The following is a 20,861-nucleotide window of genomic DNA, read 5'->3' as shown; positions in this document are numbered from 1 at the left end:
CGAGTTCGAGTCCACCCTCAAGCATCTCTGTGTGGAGTTTGCATGTTCTCCCCGGGTTTTCTCCGGGCACTCCGGTTTCCTCCCACATTCCAAAAACATGCTAGGTTAATTGCAGACTCCAAATTGTCCATAGGTATGAATGTGAGTGTGAATGGTTGTTTGTCTATATGTGCCCTGTGATTGGCTGGCGACCAGTCCAGGGTGTACCCTGCCTCTCACCCGAAGACAGCTGGGATAGACTCCAGCACCCCTGCAACCCTTGTGAGGATAAGCAGTAGAAAATGAATGAATGAATTATATTTCATAATTGTTTGTCTAAACTCTGTAACATACATCCCACAGTTTTACGTATTAAGAAACATTTACAGGCATACAGTGTATAGAATTGTACATGCAAAACGTGCCGCTACACATTACATATCTTATCAAAGCATCTTCCTGCAGAAAAGTGAAGGTGCATCCTAAACATATGATTTCTTTTTCAAGAAAGGATTGAAGAGGGTGACAGATTTATTGGGCCACGGTGGATCTGACATGTCACCACAGAGCTGAGCTATGTCACTGCTCGTCTGACCAATGTTTGCACTCTTTTCCTGTAGACGGGCTTGTCCTCTGGAGGCCCATTTTCCCACCGAGGTGAGAGGAAGATGAGTCCTGCATGCCTCTGTGTGTGTGTGTTTCTCTCAGCACCCGAGTTCCACGTCAACTCCAGTGTTTGTTTACATTTCCTCACTCTCTCTATGCTCCTGGGATTATATGAAAATGTCAAATAAATCCACCTGAGTCCATGTTCTCAAGGCATGCTGCCTTTTATGTCAAACTAGTAAGATGTTTGGATTCACTTTTTGGGCTCAATCCCAAGCTTTAGGGTATAATTAACAACAATGGCCTTGTAAAATATAGGAACATTGCTGTGTCATCTTTTAATGTCAAATCCAAATGTTTTCAGTCTGCACCAAGCTTAAAGAAATAGACATCACTGTTTCAATACTTCTAGAGGTAACTGCATATGTACAAATCACTGTATATTTTGCCTGAGAAGCATTGTTGACGTCCTTACATTGAGAACTCATTAATCACAACATGATAATCTTTTTGTAGTCATTCATTCATTCATTCATTTTCGACTGCTTATCCTCACTAGGGTCGTGGGTGTGCTGGGGCCTATCCCCAACTGTCTTCAGGCAAGAGATGGGGTACACCCTGGACTGGTCGCCAGCCAATCGCAGGGCACATATAGACAAACAACCATTCACATTCACATTCATACCTATGGACAATTTGGAGTCACCAGTTAACCTTGCATGCATGGGGAGAACATGCAAACTCAACACAGAGATGGCTGAGGGTGGAATCGAACTCAGGTCTCCTAGCTGTGTGGCCTGTGCGATAACCCCTTGGCCCTTTTGTAGTCAGTGTCGGATATAAAAATACTTTACTGATGTTTACTGATGAAAAGAGTTATCTTTGGAGACACTGGCAATCAGTCTGGTAAAACTACTACTTAAGCAGAAGGAAGGGATGGATCTCTTTCACTTCATAAGGAGCGCTGGAGGACAAGGAAAGAGATTTGGCCACCCGGAGCTGCAGGGACTGCAATTCTATAGAAGAGTCTGATTTATTGTTAATTCATTCATTCATTCATTTTCCACCGCTTTTTCCTCACAAGGGTTGCTAGGGGCGCTGGAGCCCATCCCAGCTGCCTTCGGGCGAGAGGCAGGGTACACCCTGGACTGGTCGCCAGCCAATCACAGTGTTAATTCAATATTTTTACATTTTTAAATGTTTCTAAGTTTTTAGGCTGCTAAATGTGGGGTGTGCTGACCAAGCTGTCGGTTTTGGGTCACTGCCAATGTGGTTTTGACACTAACCTGACAAAATATTTGCTCAAATTCAGCCTTTTCTTGGGTGTCACTGAAGATATGCTGTGCTGAAGTCGTCTCCAAAAGTCAGAGATTGAATATGAAAGCTGTAAAACATTTAAAAACATGTAAAAAGATCCTTTTTGTCTGCTTGACTATTGGTTGCTGTGATGTGTGACCTGTACACAAAATGTCAACTTGTTAATATATTTCTAATGGTGTGCGACTTCTCAAGAGAAGTCTTTTAGTGCGGTGTAACTCACACCCGATAACACTGCACACTCAGGTGACAGCACATACCCATCTTGTCTGATGGGTACAAACTGGCTCCTTAGAGGAGTCCTGCAGCAAGATACCGTTTACTCACAGGAGCACGCAGCAGCTCACAGTTTTATACAAATCCTACTCTACTGGACCTGAATCCAATACAAGACTTGTATCAATCTGCCTCATTATGCCTGTGTCATCACTTCATAGCAGTATATCAATAAATCAGAAATAATACATGATAAATGTTACATTTTACATACAAAATGTTAAGCTTTTGCTAAGCATCTGGTCAGATCCCCATAAAGCCACATGTACAGTATACTTAATGCACTCATATGGGTAAGCATAGTTATCTACTGTATGTATGTTCTGCTCAATGTAATTTTGCAAACACTGACGCATACTTGTGAAATTCAACATGCTGAAGAGATGATGACCAGATGGCCACAAACACAGAAAATTACGCCATCGTAAATAAAGTAAATAATTGATGTAATACATGTCTATAAATAGCCCTAATGCCACGGGAATTGAATGAAAAACTTACCCATGATGTCAATCATCACCATGTTTTGGCTTCAGCTGTACTTGCTTTTATTTTGGGTAGTTCTCATGCATGTGTGGAATGTACTTATGGGACAGTTGAGGTGGAGCCCAGGGAGATGCTGTCTCGCCATGTTTGTCCGTGGAGTGGTGGGATTTCACACAGTTGATAGATACTTGTCAGCGTCATGAGCGTATTCGCCTTCTGCGCAAGCTATACTAACATCTCAGAGCCCATGTGGTGTCCGCTGCAGAGACCTCATCCTAATATCATGCATGCCTTTTACACACAGTCAACAAGCAGGGGCATACCCTTCTGCGTTATTGACAGTATGCAAACACAAATCATAAGCCATCCAGCTGACAGAAAGTCTGCAGCCCATACCTGCACCCACAACTACATCTGCACATCATGATGGGTTTTCAAATGTTCTTGCTGGGTTAACTGGTTCTGGAGCACAAAGATCTCTCTCAAATATGAGAAGACACAACAGTGTGATGAATACAACACTGACGGCCAATTACACTATAGGTCATTTTAATGCTATAGTAAGTCAAAAAGAGCTAGGTTTATGTCATTCCTCCAAGATTTAGGTGGAAATTTGTGCACAAAACTTTCACATTCAGTTTGAAGCTTTGTCATGCACACAGCGGTTAACTCATTTTCATGCTTGTGACAGTTAATTCAAATGTGAGAGGTATGGCTCACATCACACCTTTGTTATTCATTATTAAAGTCTATAGGCTTTTATTGTGTTGCTTAAAGTATTCCTTGTACAGTCAAAAAAGGGTTTTCAATGTTGACGTTTAGACCCTGGAATGGAATTTTTAAAATTTCCTATGGGAAATGGGATAGAATGTGGTCCACCGCAAAGGTTCCAGCCTTTGTGCATTTGAAAACTATACTGAAAAAATTCGATTATATCTACGTCTGGGGATTGATTACAGATTACAATCCTTAAAGCAAGGTATGCAATTTTTTTTGTGTCTAAGCAAAAATAAAAGACAAGAGACAAGTACGAGACAGACAGACAGATGGAAGTTGGTGGGAAATGGAGATTTCAAATAAGTGTCCCTTGTATCATTCTCTGGGAAACACCACACATAGAACAAATGAGAAGTAAACAAGCAGCCACAGGAAGCCATTAATGGCAGGGAGGACAAATTAGATCTCTGCAGGTGTCCTTGTCTTCGTCTTGTTTGGTCCTGCTTGACTTCAGTGTCTGTCTGTGTGACGGAGCCTGTCCATCTGAGCCGAGGCTAGTTTCAGTTGCTCAGCAGTTTGAGGCAAAGGTTTCGTACTGAAAGGCCTCTAAAGTTGTTTATGGCATTCCCTTTGTCTCCTCCCCCCAAGTGCAAGTCATTAGAAAGGACAATTACATCCTCCTGTATAGAAGCTCTGCTTTTACAAGGGGAGGGGGTGTCTAGATAAGACAGGATCTCTCTCATGTTCAACCCCCCCGAAGCTCTCTGAAGCTTTATTGCTCTGTTTGCACCCTTTTAGAACTGAAAAAGGAGAGTCAAAATCAAAGTCAATCACAATCAAGTCCTCATCCTCATCCATCCTGTCCCACAGTCACCCAAATAAAGTAAACATCGGACCAAAGCAAGTTGATGTACTGTAATAGTTGCCCCTTTCCACTTTTTCCCAAAACCATCATCAAATGTCTTTGCAGGGGCATGGACCGGACTTAGCAACAAACTGGTCATAAGTCATTGACCATTTGTCCAATGAGCAAAAACGTTAAATAGATTTAGTCACAACAACACGTAGAAACAAATTCAGCAGGGCAGCTACCGTCAGCACTACAGTCGAGGAGAATGGAGTTTTAGAGCTGAAGCTGAAAGTGACAATCTATGTTAAATGTCTTTTAATAAGTGTTGAGATGATTACCTTGTTAGGTCATAATAATCACCCCGCTCCCGTTGACATGGCTATGTGACAAGCAATTTAAGCTGACCCATAACCGTAACAGAGTTCAATAAAAGGAAATTACAGTAAAAGTAAATTACATATTACGCATTTTGTAAGGATGTGGAGGGCCCCAATGACTGGGCTGCTTTGGGCACTCAAATGACTAAATACGCCCCTGCATATATACAAACAAAAAAGGGTGTGGGCATGTGAACGATCACAACAAATTACAGTATGGTAAGAAGTAAAATGAAATAGCAATTTTGAATGATACTGTATACTTACACTTATATATAAGGTTATTGACAAAAACAACAGTGGCATTCAAATCATTCATTCATTCATTCATTTTCTACCGCTTTTTCCTCACGAGGGTCGCGGGTGTGCTGGAGCCTATCCCAGCTGTCTTTGGGCGAGAAGCGGGGTACACCCTGGACTGGTCGCCAGCCAATCACAGGGCACATACATATACAGTGCATCCGGAAAGTATTCACAGCGCTTCACTTTTTCCATATTTTGTCATGTTACAGCCTCATTCCAAATTGTATTAATTTAATCTCTTACCTCAAAATTCTACACAAAATACTCCATTATGACAATGTGAAAAAGTTTTTTTTTTTTTACTTTTTTTGAATTTATTAAAAATAGAAAACTAAGAAATCACATTTACATAAGTATTCACAGCCTTTGCCATGAAGCTCAAAATTGAGCTCAGGTGCATCTTTTTTCCACTGATCATCCTTGAGATCTTTCTACAGCTTAATTGGAGTCCACCTGCAGTAAATTCAGTTGATTGGACATGATTTGGAAAGGCACACACCTGTCTATATAAGGTCCCACTGTGCATGTCAGAGCACCAACACCAAGCATGAAGTCAAAAGAACTGTCTGTAGACCTGCGAGACAGGATTGTCTTGAGGCACAAATCTGGGGAAGGATACAGAAAAATTTCTGCTGCTTTGAAGGTCCCAATGAGCACAGTGGCCTCCATTATTCGTAAATGGAAGACGTTTGGAACCACCAGGACTCTTCCTAGAGCTGACCGGCCTTCTAAACTGAGCGATCGGGGAAGAAGGGCCTTAGTCAGGGAGGTGACCAAGGCCCCGATGGTCACTCTGTCAGAGCTCCAGCGTTCCTCTGTGGAGAGAGGAGAGCCTTCCAGAAGGACAACCATCTCTGCAGCAATCCACCAATCAGGCCTGTATGGTAGAGTGGCCAGACGAAAGCCACTCCTTAGTAAAAGGAACATGGCAGCCTGTCTGGAATTTGCCAAAAAGCACCTGAATGACTCTCAGACCATGAGAAACAAAATTCTCTGGTCTGATGAGACAAAGATTGAACACTTTGGTGTGAATGCCAGGCGCCATGTTTGGAGGAAACCAGGCACTGCTCATCACCAGGCCAGTACCATCCCTACAGTGAAGCATGGTGGTGGCAGCATCATGCTGTGGGGATGTTTTTCAGCAGCAGGAACTGGCAGACTAGTCAGGATAGAAGGAAAAATGAATGCAGCAATATATAGAGATATCCTGGATGAAAACCTGCTCCAGAGTGCTCTTGTCCTGCTGAAAAATGAACCTTCGCCCCAGCCTGAGGTCAACGACCCGAAGCACACAGCCAAGATCTCATAAGATTGGCTTCAGAACCACTCCGTGAATGTCCTGGAGTGGCCCAGCCAGAGTCCAGACTTGAATCCGATCGAACATCTCTGGAGAGATCTGAAAATGACTGTGCACAGACGTCCCCCATCCAACCTGATGGAGCTTGAGACTTATTGCAAAGAAGAATGGGCAAAACTGCCTAAAGATAGGTGTGCTAAACTTGTGGGATCATATTCAAAAAGACTTGAGGCTGTAATTGCTGCCAAAGGTGGATCAACAAAGTATTAAGCAAAGGCTGTGAATACTTATGTAAATGTGATTTTTTTGTTTTCTATTTTTAATAAATTCAAAACATGTCAAAAATTTTTTTTCACATTGTCATAATGGAGTATTTTGTGTAGAATTTTGAGGTAAGAGATTAAATTAATACAATTTGGAATGAGGCTGTAACATGACAAAATGTAGAAAAAGTGAAGCGCTGTGAATACTTTCCGGATGCACTGTACATATATAGACAAACAACCATTCACACTCAAATTCATACCTATGGACAATTTGGAGTCACCAATTAACCTAGCATGTTTTTGGAATGTGGGAGGTACCCGGAGAAAACCCACGCATGCACAGGGAGAACATGCAAACTCCACACAGAGATGGCCGAGGGTGGAATTGAACCCTGGTCTCCTAGCTGTGAGGTCTGCGCACTAGACCGCCGTGCCGCCCCATTCAAATCATATAAACTCAAATTAAAGGCAGCATTTCATACATTTTGTCGACAACTATTATAGCTGCTATATGTGTCACAAATTATAAAGATACTTCTTTTGTAACTTTCTTGTGGCATTGTGTGCTTTTCTGATGGCTGCCGAGCCAATATCTGTGAATGGACCTCTTGTGCGAGGAAATCAGCATCCCTGAGATGGTGCATGCTCCGGTAGGCCTCAAGATGGTGCTGCAGGAGAAATAAAGATACAATGAATTGTTTCATCACTGGTGTCTAGAATATGTCCATCATTGTGACACCTGGTCACGGAGTAGTCACAAAATATTGTGCAAATAGTGACATTATAAGTTTTATGTGTACACTAGTATCTATCACCTTCTCCAGCTGAGCTTGATGCAATGCCTGATCATGGATTGATGTGCCTTCCTCCTCCAGGATTCCGCTCTTCTGAAATCTGCCTGTCGACAATGTCTGGGGAAACAATCAGCCTGTCCAAAAATTAAAGACATGATTCCCAGCTTTGTAATATTCATCTACCAATCACACACCCACGTGCCAACCTGACATTGTGTTCTTGCCATGTCCAACACATTTAGCATTCAGTGTCTCTCAAATAAAGAATGCACAAGACTTTAAAAATGTATTTTAATCTCTTCTTTTTGAACTCGTGGAGTCCCTCAACAGGTTAGTTCGAGTTTTACAGCTTGTCCCCATTGAGGAGGGTTCTGTTTTGTTCTACCCACAGGAGCTGTTTCAGGCCCAGGATTTATCAGTACCGTTGCCACAGTAATAGTAGCGCACTGTCTGCTGTGTGTCAGCGAGGTGCCGGAGGCGATATCTATCTACGCTTACACTGACACTATCCATCAGTTGAGGAACAATACGGCTGTCCTATGGAGTACTGCAGCAGACTGATAGATCTTGACAATGCATGCAATTCCTGACCCAAAAAGTGCACCCGGAAAAGAAATGTGAGGGAATTCAGCAATGGTAAGTATTGGTATTGCACCTACTAGAAGTGAAAATGAAAGAATTGGAGCTATAACAGCATCCATACTTCTATAAAAGTAAGACTTTCTACAATATGTCTGGGTGTTCCCAATTCATCCCAAATGTGTTTGATGGGCTTGAGGTCATGGTTCTCTCATGCCTTTATGAACCCAATGCCTTGGTAAAACAAAGAACTAAGATGCTAATGTATTGATTCAATGTATATGAGTGTTATGATGCCTTTGTCAACCCTCTATAGCACAGTGAATAGCACAGCGTCAAACCCCCAGCGGACAGCAATGAATACCAGTGTTGTGAGGAAAGGCCTATAAACATCAGCACAATAGAGAAGGGTTACACAACTTCTGCAGTCAGATGATAATATCAGTAGACCCATAGGGGGCCCAAGTTCTTGGTACAACTGTGATGCCATGATGTCAGTCTGCATGCATGCTACAATAAATCCACTTTGTGTGTCTGTGATGTCATTTCAACACATGACATTAAATCTAACAGCCTGTTTGTTCAGCACTACTGGAAGAGCTACCTTACACACAGTCCTTACTGTTTCTGACATAATGAAACAGTAAATTTTCATTCATTCTCTACCGCTTATCCTCACGAGGGTCACGGGGGTGTTGGAGCCTATTCCAGCTGTCTTCGGGCGAGAGGCGGGGTCCACCCTGGACTGGTCGCCAGCCAATCACAGGGCACATACGTATAGACAAACAATCATTCACACTCACATTCATACCTATGGACAATTTGGAGTCGGCAATTAACCTAGCATGTTTTTGGAATGTGGGAGGAAGACGGAGTCCCCGGAGAAAACCCACGAATGCACGGGGAGAACATGCAAACTCCACACAGAGATGACCGAGGGTGAAATTGAACTCAGGTCTCCTAGCTGTGAGGCCTGCGCGCTAACAACTCGATCGCCATGCAGCCCAGGACAGTTGCAGTCCTACAAAAAATAACCAATTTCCATTATACTTGTATTGACCAAGTTGGATCCCATTACATTTTGGTGAGGTTTCATCCACTGAGTCACTGACATGCATGTTACCATCTACCTATTAGATAAATAAACCCAACATTCCGGTTTACTATTAATCAACTCAACTGAAGGTTCTTTTGACAATAGTGTATGTGTCCACACTGTCCCAGATTAGTGAAAACATTAGAATGAAAACATTGTAATACCCAAGCCACACCTATGTGTCTAGTACACCATACTATAGAATCAGAAGCCGATTTCCAAGTCTAGACTTAAATATAATACACAATATTAAGATATTATTTTGGTTTGTCATCAAAGCTCCCTTCTGGTCACATGACACTGATGTCATCGTTTTAAAACCACAGCAGATTGCTGGTCTATATGGAAACAAAGAGCTATCATTTGCAGATGTTCCCACTCTGCAGGCCATTTTCAAAAAATACAATTTCAGGGCAGCCAGAACACCGTTTCTGTGTGAGTGGGAGGCTGAAAAGATAATGCTGTTTTGTCCTGACAACATTTCAGTCATTAAATACTCATGTACTGCTAGAACAACAACAAACATTTTTTGGAAAGCTGAACATTTCAGTCACAAATATAACCACAATAATGACGCCTACCATTGGTTGCACACAAACACACACATATTGTGACTCATTGTGGTACATTCAAGTTATATACCCCGGGTTACTTGGTGACGCGGACAAATACATGAAGGTTAAAATACACGTTTTTGACACTTCAAAGTGAATATGTCTTAAGATTAGACATAATTTTCTTACCAAAGAGGCTTCTGCACATAACAATCTTTGTTGTCAGTTCAAATATGTCAAAGTTGCATGAATTTGTTTATCTTAGGTTTGAACAAGGAGTACTTTTGCATACCTATTGATTATTGTACACACTGTAAAGAAAATTGAAATGTTGCAGATGCTCTCTGGAAGTGAGGTGCAGCATTTCCTTAATACAAAAAGTCTGGAGGCAATTTTCTGATGGCGATCAGGCACCTGGCCCAGACAGTACACTGGTCAACACTGCTTAACAGGAAATCTAAGAGGCTTAGTTTGTAAACTAATGCCCACATGGCCCAAGGTAGCAGCTACATTGGCAACAAAGTGCCTTTGATATGCTACCAAAGTGTAACAAACACTACTCACACTCACAAATTTCAGGACGGACGAAGTCCTGGTGAACTTAACCTGGCCTTCTGTGAACATATGTACATGTTCAAGTGTTTAATGTTTCTGTACTTTCTGAACTGATTGCTGAGCTCTTCCAGTCTCTGTTGCAACCTCCCGATAAAACTCTTAGCTCAGTGACCATTTTCACATGAGAACATCCCATTTGAGGATTGTTTAAATACCAATTTTGTTTTGTTCAGCTCCTTGGTAGTGAGTAGCAATCTATGCAAAACGTTCTGAAACAGTGAACAGTCGGCTGTGCATTCAAGTTTAGCGAAGGTCAAAGTCAGTTCACCTGTAAAGGTCGTAGTGCACTTTAGGCTGATGTGACATTTCACTGGAAAGCCGTAAAATACAGCACCATGGGACATCCAGAGGCACAATCAAGTTGGTAAAAAGCTGTGTGTGGACAGTAGAAAATGTTTTACTTCAAATGGCATCAAAATGACAGTGGCCAGTACAAATATTTAGTATTAAATACTGTACAGGATAGAAGGGAGGAAAACATTTTTGTTTCAGCAGCATAAAACCCAATTGTTGGGGTTATTTTACGTAAAGTCACCTGACTGAAAATAAAAACATGTCATGTGCAAAAGTCACTGAATTGAAACTTCCAATAAATGATTCAAAAGGCACAGAGATTAAAGTCTTTCAAATCATCCAGGAAAGTATTCCACCACAAGTAGGCTACAAACATTCCTCTGGTTTCATTCCAGGAAATCAATGACTTGAGCATTGCACTGCAGCAGGTCAGTGCACATTTATGAGGATGAGTCACTGATGGCTTGAGTCCAGCTGTCAGCAGCCTTTAAGGTGCGGTAGTGAACTAAGTTTGTCGACTTTCCCCAAAGCTGCGGCACTTTCGACGCCCTTGAGCCACTCTTTACACTTCCTCACTACAGTCTCGTCCACGTCTCCGTCCTCCTCCTCGTACTCCACATCGTCATACTTATACTGGTCGTTCAAAAGAGAGATTTTAACGATGGCTGTGATGTCCTGATGCTCCGCCTCTTCCACTTTAGACACCTGCGCGCCCTTGGAACTACCGTGCGTTTTTTTTGAAGGAAAGACGCGCCTGTGCCGAAAGTCTGCAGATGCGCAGCATTTCTGCTGCTTCGCCAGCATCTGTTTCTCCAGGTTTCGCTTCTGGATGACCAGGATGGCTTCCGGAGTGAGGCTGAGCGTGAACCGAATCTCCTTCTTCCCGTCATCATTGCCTGCAAGGAGTCTGCCGGAGTCCACGGAGGATGAGCGCCTTATTCCCGCTGTTGAGACTTGAGCTTTGGTGGTGGGCTGCCAGGAGCATTTTTCTTGCACCTCCTGGCCACCACTCTGTGAGGGGGACTTAGTCTTATCCTGCTGTGCCCTGCGCCCCAAATTCCTTAAATTCGCTGAGGTCCAAGATGAGGTCTGCTTTTCCTTCACAGTTTCTCTCTTGTCCCCACTGACGGGGGGCACTCCACTGGCTTTCTTTTTCCCGAAAAACTCCCTTCCAGGAGAGGAGATCTTCTGATGGAGGCTGATCGGCGGGAAAGGCATTTTCTTCAGTATGTAAAATGTAACAAAAGAATGTGCAAAAAGTGCTGCTTCAGAGTGGACGCGAGTAGCATCATCCACAGGAGTGCACCTGTTGTCCACAGTGCATAAACTGGGAATTATGCTGAGGACACGCACAGTCCACGCCTTTATGTTGGCGCTGGTGAGGGGGCGTGGTCAGGAGAAACGCCAGACAAAGACACGGGGAGGAGGCGGTGATGTCACAAACTATTAACTTCCGTTGAGAGATACCTCACACACGCAACAAAGTATGAATCATACATGCGCAAAAGCACTATGAGTGGGATCTGCTTGCTTTCTGCTGCTGTCACGTTGCAAAATATAAGTACTGATCCGATACAAGGGCTTCATAGAAAATTATGCAATTTTAAAGACGAGGTAGTTTTGGCCTCAAATATTTTTCACGTCAAGTCTGGATGCATGAAAAATATTAAAAACAGCCCCCAGTACAGTTCTACCCAAAATATCCGCCCCTCCATTTTCCCTCGTCCTAATTAGGGTCATTACAATATGTCAATGCATTGGCATGTCAACCACAGGACACATATATTTAAAATCTCCAATTAGCCTAACTTTTTTTTTAGCTTTTGGGTGAAGCCAAAGTATAGTATATTGGAACCCAGATGTCCTGACTGCAAGGAAGACATGTTAGGCATTACACTGTACTGCTCCCACTGCAAAATCCAAAATGTTAAAACAAAAAGCTCAATTTGTACCAATTGTCTTTCGTAAATTTAAAAAAAATGTGGCTAAAGCTAGATGCTCGCATGAGGTGCACCTAATGTAACAAACCATGTCAGCCACAAAATGACACGCACAAGTGATTTGATCATTTCAGTCATTTAAGATTGGCTGAAATGTCAATTTACTGATGCGTGTCGATTGCCCGTTGTGATTCTACCGACCCTGCAAGCCAATGAAAAACAAACAGTAATATATAAACGGCCTGCAATATTCTGTTACTCACTTGTGTTTTCAATACCCAGACAATCCCATGACTGAGTCAAAGAGAGCTTGAGGAAATGAACATTGCATATGAATGTACACATTTATTAAAAAACGCATTTTCTTTCACAATTTGCAAGGCATTTCATATTGAAGCAACATGTAATTTATTATAAATGACAATTGCAATACCTCATTGTACAGATGACCACTTCATGAACAGGAATAAGTAGCAAGAAGCACACGTGAACATAAATGACTACAAAAAATACTTTTGTATGATTTTGATGTCCAAAAAAAGTTTGGGTTGTATTTCATTGTTTTCCCACTTTATTTATTTTATTAAAGTTTAATTTTAAAGGCTGGTATAGTGTGTGTGTGTAGGATTGCTTCACTCTGACCTCTGGATTAAACAATGCTGCAGGAAACAGTTGAGACACTGGCAGATTGCAGAGGTCAGGATATATCCTCAAACTTTTAATCCCCAAAAAAACTGATCACAAAAAACAACAGGCGTTCCTTCATTCTAGAGCATTATTTGATCTTGCAGATTACATGAAGAGGGTATGGTGCAGAGGGATTTGCTTGTTATTTAACAAGTTACTTGAACGAGTTGTACTAAAGGGATACTTTGTCTATAATCCTACTTTGCAAGCGCCTGATGAAACGACATGAGGACTTGCAAAACAGGAAGCACAGTAAAGCGGTTTGGTTGGTACCAAGAAAGATGGAAATTGAGACACTGTGGCTTTCTGTAATGTATATAACATCTTTAAAACCATGTAGGTATAAGACAAACATATATTCATGGATGTGATTTATAAAAATGCATGTGCATTCTCGTCACTATGAACATCTGCACCTCAGATGGGGGTAGACTGAAGTAATGAATCCTCCAGAAGAGGTTGTCATGACAACTCTATCCTCAAAGGCTATCATGCTGAAGCAGTGCAGGGATCCCGTTGGAAGCTATGTTGGGTTATTGGGTCACGCCAAAACCACATTATTCAGGAAAGCGTAATTAACTAGGCCATTGTGGCATCTGGCAGGAAATCAAATTTTAAAATACTCTATTTTAATGTAATTTGCTGCGTTGGGGGAAGGGGCTAATGTACAATATGCTCACATACACATAGACTACACATATGGTGCGTTTTTTCCCCTACTCCGTTTAACTGGAAAAGCTCAAGAGCTGTGGACATTAAAGATGCAAGTGTAGAATCACTAAAGCAGAGCCTCAAATACCCAAGGGGAAATCCTGTAATTATATTATATAAAAAATAGCCGACAGCATCGTTATACATAAACTGCTCATTTAAAGACAATGAAAATGAACTTTGTCAGCATTTGTGTGTGCTGATCGGAATAAAATTGAACAGAAAATGTATGATGTTAGATAGTGGTGTAAGACATAAATTCATTATTGTTATATTTTCCAATGCACTGCAAAGTAATATTTACCACTTCAGAATTATCAACCACTCTGAGATATCAAATCAATATTTAAATATATTAAGCATTAAAGGCACTCATCCTGTATATAAAACCATTCAGTATAATCTATTTAAGGTAGACTGTCATAAAGCAATATCACTATAGATTGTTTAAGGGGCAACAAAAAATGCAAAGAAATATTTTACAGAGTTACTGTTCTGGCATTTGCATATTAGGACCAGGCTTCACGTCACTTTGTGGACTCCAGAATCCTAGCTCAGACAGGTTGTGAAGCATTTCATCACAGCATCCCTGTTGGGAGAGGGCAAGAGAAAATGGTAAATCTATCTCTAAATAAATAGTTATACTTTACAATCATACAGAGACACAAACAGCGGCCATGACTGAACACAAGTCAGAATGACACAGGAATGAATGGGCATACAGTACACCCCAGAGGACAAAATGCTGTCATGCGTATTAAATGAAAAATGACAAAAAAGCACTTTCACCCTTTGCTGCCATCATTTGTGTGGGGGGCCCCTCATGAATAAGAGAGTGTGTTGTGGCGGGGAAGCTCCACATGCTCGGAATGATGTCCGGCTCCCCTTCGCCAGGTGACTGTGTTGAGTGATGATGCAAGAAGAGTCATCACCATGGCAACCACAGACCATTGCCATCTCCATTTCCCTCGTTCTAGCCATGAACTGTGTGTTGCTATGCAGACTTTGCCTGCAGCCACAGTTACATTTCAGTGGAGGAGGTGTGAAGCCCGTCAAGGTTAAAAGGAGAAAAGGGGGGTGAATCATCGCCTGGCTGGGGGAGGGGAGGTCAATATGCAAGAAAGGAGACAAGCTCCTTCTGTACCTTTGGTTGTGCATACCAGCATCCTAACTGCCTCAGGTTAGTTTTTATTTTCTCTTGATGCTATTTTTTGCATCACCTCATAGCTCCATGAATAAATAATGCACCTAGGAGACCTCCCCCAATGCTTATGAAAATGTAGAGCAACTACAACCTCAAAGCCTCAAAGCACGTTGCGAAGTGCACATTTCACTACCTCAGTCTTTAGGTGAGGGAGCTTATGAGCAGGCAGCAGGGTAAAATACATTAAAGGATCAAATCCACTTGCCATGTGGTGTTTGTGTGTGTGACCTCAATACACAATTTGAACATTTAATTAACAAAAATATACAGCGATAGATATATCTAACAATAACCTCCCAAATAATGACTAATGGTTGAAAGCAGGAAACAAGCTCATTTGAATCTGCAGTAGTAAAGTAGTCAAATTAATGAATATATCAACAGCAAGCCCATAATAAGCCATCAAACATTTGTCCTCAGGAATTTGGTTTCTGGAAGGGGCTGTATACGCTAGATGGTCTTTGTTTTGTTGTCAGCATTTGGGATGGGGGATGGGGAAACAAGGGAGGTTATAGCAGGTTTCTCAGCTGTTAGGATGGATTATAGGGTCACCAAAACACACACAGTTAGGCTTTGTTGGGGAGGTCTCTGTCCAAAACGAGACATAATCCTGCCCTCATCTGGATTGGAAAAACAACATTGCACCTCATGCTTGCCTTGGAGGTTGGTCATATGGAGAAATGTGACAAATGAACCGAGTAATATTATCTTGCTTTTATAACAGTCACAACACAACACACAGTGGTAATGTCAGGATGTTATCAAGAGCAAGGTTGATCGACTGTGTGACTACCGTGAATTAGACAGATTTATGTCATTAAGACTACCATGAATAATCATTTTGAGCATGTGTCTAGATATAATCAAAAATGTTCGTTGGAGGCTCTCCCTTACTACAGATGAACTAATTACAGTGATGTGACAGTATCACAGCGGAAGGTGCAAATCTGGGCCACAGAGCTTTACTAAATGAAAAAATAATGTTGCTAGTAGGGATAAAGCAAACGTCATCACAGTGTGTGAAACAACAAGCGGCCATTTGTTGGACTTTAAGTGCCAGAGGAGGGAGGAGGATTACTGTCAAATGGGGAACGAAAAGGGTGCAGGGACATTTTAGAAATAAATAAAAACATGTTTTTTCCACCAGTATCACTTAGAGTTCTTTTGCTCAGAGCTTCAAGATAAAAACGTGGGGTCTTACCTGGCAAAAGGAATGTAGGAGATGCTGTACCTGAAAGACAAAGGACAGCACGTTTAAGTAATGATGTTGACTATACAGTATATTATAATATAGTATACGTATATCATATATATATTATACAATATAATATGCCACAAGTAACTGCATTAGGATACATTTAGGGTGCACCGTTCACGACATGACTGATATTATTTTGCTCCAAATTGGCACAATCTGAAATGGCTTATGGCAGAGCAAAGACAAACAAAAACACATTGAATTGTATGTCCACAGATCCGGATCATGCCTCCCAGGTGCTTAAAAATAGAAGCGAATAGAACTATAGTCTGTCAGTGTGGACCTGATGTCACCAAAATACAACGATCAATGACAAATGCATGCACATCTACACAAACAACACACCCATAGTAAAACGGGTAAAACACCCACTGCAAATAACAGGGAGCGCAACAACCTACATACACTTTATGGATGTCCCAATATCGGTTTATATCAGCCTGCATCTCATATATCAGATTTTGGCACTCTGATACAAGCAGTTGCCTCCTGACTCAGCCTCAGCGACGAGATAGAGCCCGTGTAATGACAAAATCAGTGTTTGCTTGGGTGCTAACAAAGCAGCAAGAAGCAGGAGTGATGTCAACTGACATTGCAGCTGAGTGGATATGGGGAAGTTTAATACGACAAACCTCATTGCGTGTATGAAGTGGTGTCACACGGAAACTACCACAGGAGAGCAAAAAGACATTAGCGAAAAGATAACAGAGCCAACCCGTTTCTGGTGAGTAATGTCAGGTGTAAATGCTTCATTGAGCACCTCACGCCTCGTTATATTATCTGCCACTTCATTGTGGTTAAAACACTACTACTACTTGATCAAGTTTTTCATAAATTCATACTGCAAAATCAGTAACAAAAGTATATATGTCTTGAACATCACAGGACACAAATTAGTGTTAACTATTTTTTTTACATAGCAACATGTCAGGCTTGTAATGTTTCAGATGTTAAACAAGATACAAAAGCAAAACATTAAAAAAAGAAAAGCATTAGGTAGTTCCAACTGAATCAGAGTCTGTGATGTAACGAGGGATAAGAGCAACATAATTGTGAATTAACTGCACACTAATCTTTGTGCTGATGATTAAAAACAGATTTCAAAACACAGACTAAACACATTAAGCCCTGATAGCTGGGAGTGAAGAAAGTAATTGATGACCATGTTAAATAGCTCCCCGATTAAAGAGCTCATAGAGTTGAAATATGAGGAGAGGCATCTGCAGCAGTTGAATGATTGACAATAGAGCCGCATTATCATGCACCATCAGTTAACAGGAAACCTGTCATGTAAGATACACTCCTGATCACCATTGTTGAGTTGAAAACTTGCTAAAAAAAACTTTGCTAATTTTCAACTTGATCAGGAGTGTATTAGAATTCACAAAGCTCACAAAAGAACCTATGCTATAGGCAGCATCCAAATTAACATAATAAAGCAAAGGAAGAAAATGGGGTATGAAAGTATGAACTCTTTCCAGTTTCGCTTTTTCGCCAGCAGAAACACTCAAACGCACACTGTGTTTAGTGTCATGTGGTTCAGTCTTGGGTTTCAGCCTGAACTTTGCCCACTCTCATGTGTGGGTCAGTGCAGACGTGTTTTTGCAAAAACGCCTTCAACCAGACAGCTGGGCTCCCTTGTGGGAGTGTGCGCCACCCCCATATCTGTTCGGAACGAGCAGGGGATGTGTGACTAGTGGTTGCTGTGGTGATGGCTGGGTAACGCAGGGAAGAGCGGAAGTGAATGTTCTTTACGTAGGTGCAATCATGGGTAGCAACGAGGCTGACAGTCATGCTGACGAAACTCTCCTTTCTTTCATACCCTCGAGTTTCCTGGGGTCTTACATCCTTTGTCACACACTGTGCAAATATGCTGATTAATGAGTATGCAAAGATATGCTCACATTCACATCACTCAGGCTTTTTTGTGGACTGCTATGCTGGACCTTAACCTCCGTGACCCCCTGGTAGTCAAAGGATGACCCTTATACATAACTCTGTATGCCGAGTTAAAATTTCAAAAAGGGATTTCTAGCCACCGTTACCCTTTTGTGTAAGGGTGTCCCAATCCGATGTATAATCCTATACCTTTTCACTTCTAATACATCGCAGCCTGGAATATTGTCCAATAATGTTATTGATTAGACAGCAACACAAATCGTACATTACGTTAGAAAAATTACATAGAAAAATTACATTAAAAAATTACGTTAGGAACGTTAGAAAACACTTGATCAAGTGATATTACAGAGAACAAGAGTAGGTATGAGAAAACCTCAAGCATTTATTTCTTTATGTAATGTTTTGTAATGTCTTTTACTGCTTCACAGCTCAAATCACTCTATCACACTATTCATAAAATGAGGGGAAATGTGACCAGTGGAATTATATGTTCATTATTTTGGGAGTATAAGACAAGAAAATACAAGAATGCTGACTGTGGTTAGTCATGACACTCGAAATATTCGGATATTATATTGGCTTGTCATCAAAGCTCACTTCTCTTCACATGACGGGTTGCTGTTGTCGTTTTAAAACAGCAGCGAATTGCTTGTCTACATGGAAATGCCTTTTCATATTTTCCCCACTATGGAAGCCTTTTTTTAATACCGTTTCAGGGCACCCAGAATGCAGTTCCCATGTGAATGAGAGGTTGAAGTGATAAAATACCATTTTGACCCGAAAGCGTTTCCATATACGTATATAGCTCATAAAGAAGTAGTCTGGAGCCCTGGCTATAGGTATACGAAAGGTAACATAAAAAAACATTTCTTGAGTGTAAAAAGTAAATGAAGCAATTGAAGCTATACAGACCCCAACTGACTGTTGATGTGAAATGTGTGACACACTGACCTACCTGGCAACTGACCAGGCAAGATGTTAAACAATAACTCCAGCATTGACATCCAAGTAAAAGTTTTATTGTCACTGCCGTGTTGCACACTATTTTGGGTTAAGATCAAATTGGAGCAGATTTTTAAGTATACTGACAATGTAAAAATCTATCCACAACATCAGTGTAAAAAGCACAACATAGCAATAAATTAACTCACATTTCTCTTTACAAGAGCCAAAGATCAGAGTTCCTTCTCAGATAAATGGCTTCATGATATTCGACTTACTTTCAGTGCAGCCACACTTACCATGTCATTGCCAGAAACTGAAGAATACAAAAAATGATGGCCAGTCCATTTCGTTTCCACTGTAAAAAAAAATATTTTAATCATTGTTAAGACTCAAAATAAAAAAACAAACATCCAGAATGTTTATCTTATCAGCTTACCCAAAACACTGCACACAGTGTTAAAATGAGGCAGAGCTGTGAGGAAGGGAAGATGTTATCTTTTCATATGTTTGCAAAGTAAGCAGCAATAGTGTTAACATGACAACATCTATAGTGGTTCTTAGAAAATGTTTGTTTTAGCGACAGAACAGTCTATTGGTTAAGTAAAAACGTATCTGAACTAAAGTCTAACCCTGTAAGGATGCATGTCTCTACAGCATTTACTGTATTTTCTGGACTATAAGTCACTCCGGAGTATAAGTTGCACAAGGCCAAAATGCATAATTGGGTAGACAAAAAAATACATAAGTCGCACTGGCATATACGTAAGTCACATTTTTTGCGGGTAATTTATTTTTCAAACCACTTGACCAAAACAGACATTAAGTCCTCTTGGAAGGCAAGTTCTAACAATAAAAGAATAGAGAACAGGTTGAATAGGTATAAGATATGCTAAGACAATGGTTATTCAGCTACACAAAAAATAAACATGAAAAGAAAAGGTGTCCAGTGTTTATGTAACATAAACAGTTTTTTCATTTATAAGTCGCTCTGGAGTCTAAGTCGCAGGAACAGCCAACCTATGAAAAAAAGTGTGACTTACAGTCCGGAAAATACGGTGGTAAGAAACAAACTAAAAACAACAAACAGACAAAAAACATAAAATAAAAGTTAATTCAATCAGTGATAATATTCTTACCAACATAACGATGGTAGCTATAAGTCTTGTTGGCTCAAACATGCGCTTCAGTTGCTTTAACGGTCCCATTAGGAAGCAGGTGCTTTAGAAGACAAAACATGCTGGTAATGAAATATCTTGAAAAATCAAACTTTTTTTTACCCAAGCAGGACATACTATATGAGGTATAAAATGCCAACTGAAGAATATGGCATTCATGTGTTTATGTAGTCATGCTTTTAAATGTGGTCACTATGAGAATATGTATACTACAGACCGTATTGTTTCCCAATACAGTCATGGATTTGACGCCATGACGTCCTCGCTGAGAAGCAAATTGTAATGCACCTGGTCCACTAGAGATTAAGATGAAGCAGGAGGGATCAACTTGACAACTTGGGGACTTTGTGGCTATATTTCGCCTGGCATGAAAGTATGTACTACTCTTCTCAACGAGCAGTGAGTGGTGCTGTGAGTCGCTCCGCTCCCCTAACTAAAAGCACTCACAGGCAGCGATGCCATGTATAAATTATTCAAATTTGATGATTAAGTCATTTCAACACCTCCACACATAGCCGTGCCACAAATAGATTGCAGTCCTGTGGAAAGCACGGGACTCTAGTTAATATTTGATGCCCAGGACCTCAACAACACATTAAACGCTTCCTTCCTGATGCTTAGATGACATCAGGG

The 20,861-nt window shown here is 41.1% G+C and overlaps 2 protein-coding genes across 2 annotated transcripts in view; both read right to left on the bottom strand.

The window, feature by feature from the left end:
• Positions 1–6,898: 6,898 nt before the first annotated feature.
• prr18 (proline rich 18) lies at positions 6,899–12,091 on the bottom strand. Its single transcript, XM_058058527.1, has 2 exons — positions 7,290–12,091; positions 6,899–7,142 (listed from the first exon to the last, which is right to left on the bottom strand). The coding sequence occupies exon 1, from the start codon at positions 11,622–11,624 to the stop codon at positions 10,884–10,886; it is 741 nt and encodes a 246-aa protein (XP_057914510.1). The 5' UTR covers positions 11,625–12,091; the 3' UTR covers positions 6,899–7,142; positions 7,290–10,883.
• A 578-nt stretch (positions 12,092–12,669) lies between these two features.
• sft2d1 (SFT2 domain containing 1) overlaps positions 12,670–20,861 on the bottom strand; it is a 15,760-nt gene continuing 7,568 nt past the window's right edge. Inside the window, exons 4-8 of the mRNA XM_058058461.1 lie at positions 20,190–20,271; positions 19,490–19,525; positions 19,350–19,408; positions 16,150–16,179; positions 12,670–14,333 (exon numbers count right to left, since the gene is read on the bottom strand). Coding sequence (XP_057914444.1) covers positions 14,294–14,333; positions 16,150–16,179; positions 19,350–19,408; positions 19,490–19,525; positions 20,190–20,271 — 247 coding nt within the window. The 3' untranslated portion in view covers positions 12,670–14,293. The remainder of the gene's footprint in view (positions 14,334–16,149; positions 16,180–19,349; positions 19,409–19,489; positions 19,526–20,189; positions 20,272–20,861) is intronic.

This window comes from Doryrhamphus excisus, chromosome 20 (assembly GCF_030265055.1).
Source record: "Doryrhamphus excisus isolate RoL2022-K1 chromosome 20, RoL_Dexc_1.0, whole genome shotgun sequence".
Taxonomy (NCBI): Eukaryota; Metazoa; Chordata; class Actinopteri; order Syngnathiformes; family Syngnathidae; genus Doryrhamphus; species Doryrhamphus excisus.
Note: the sequence above shows the minus strand (reverse complement) of the source record. Positions and strands in the feature narration are given on the sequence as shown.

Bases quoted from the DNA above. Each gene is read 5' to 3' on its own strand.
- prr18 (XM_058058527.1), bottom strand. From the start codon at position 11,624: ATGCCTTTCCCGCCGATCAGCCTCCATCAGAAGATCTCCTCTCCTGGA.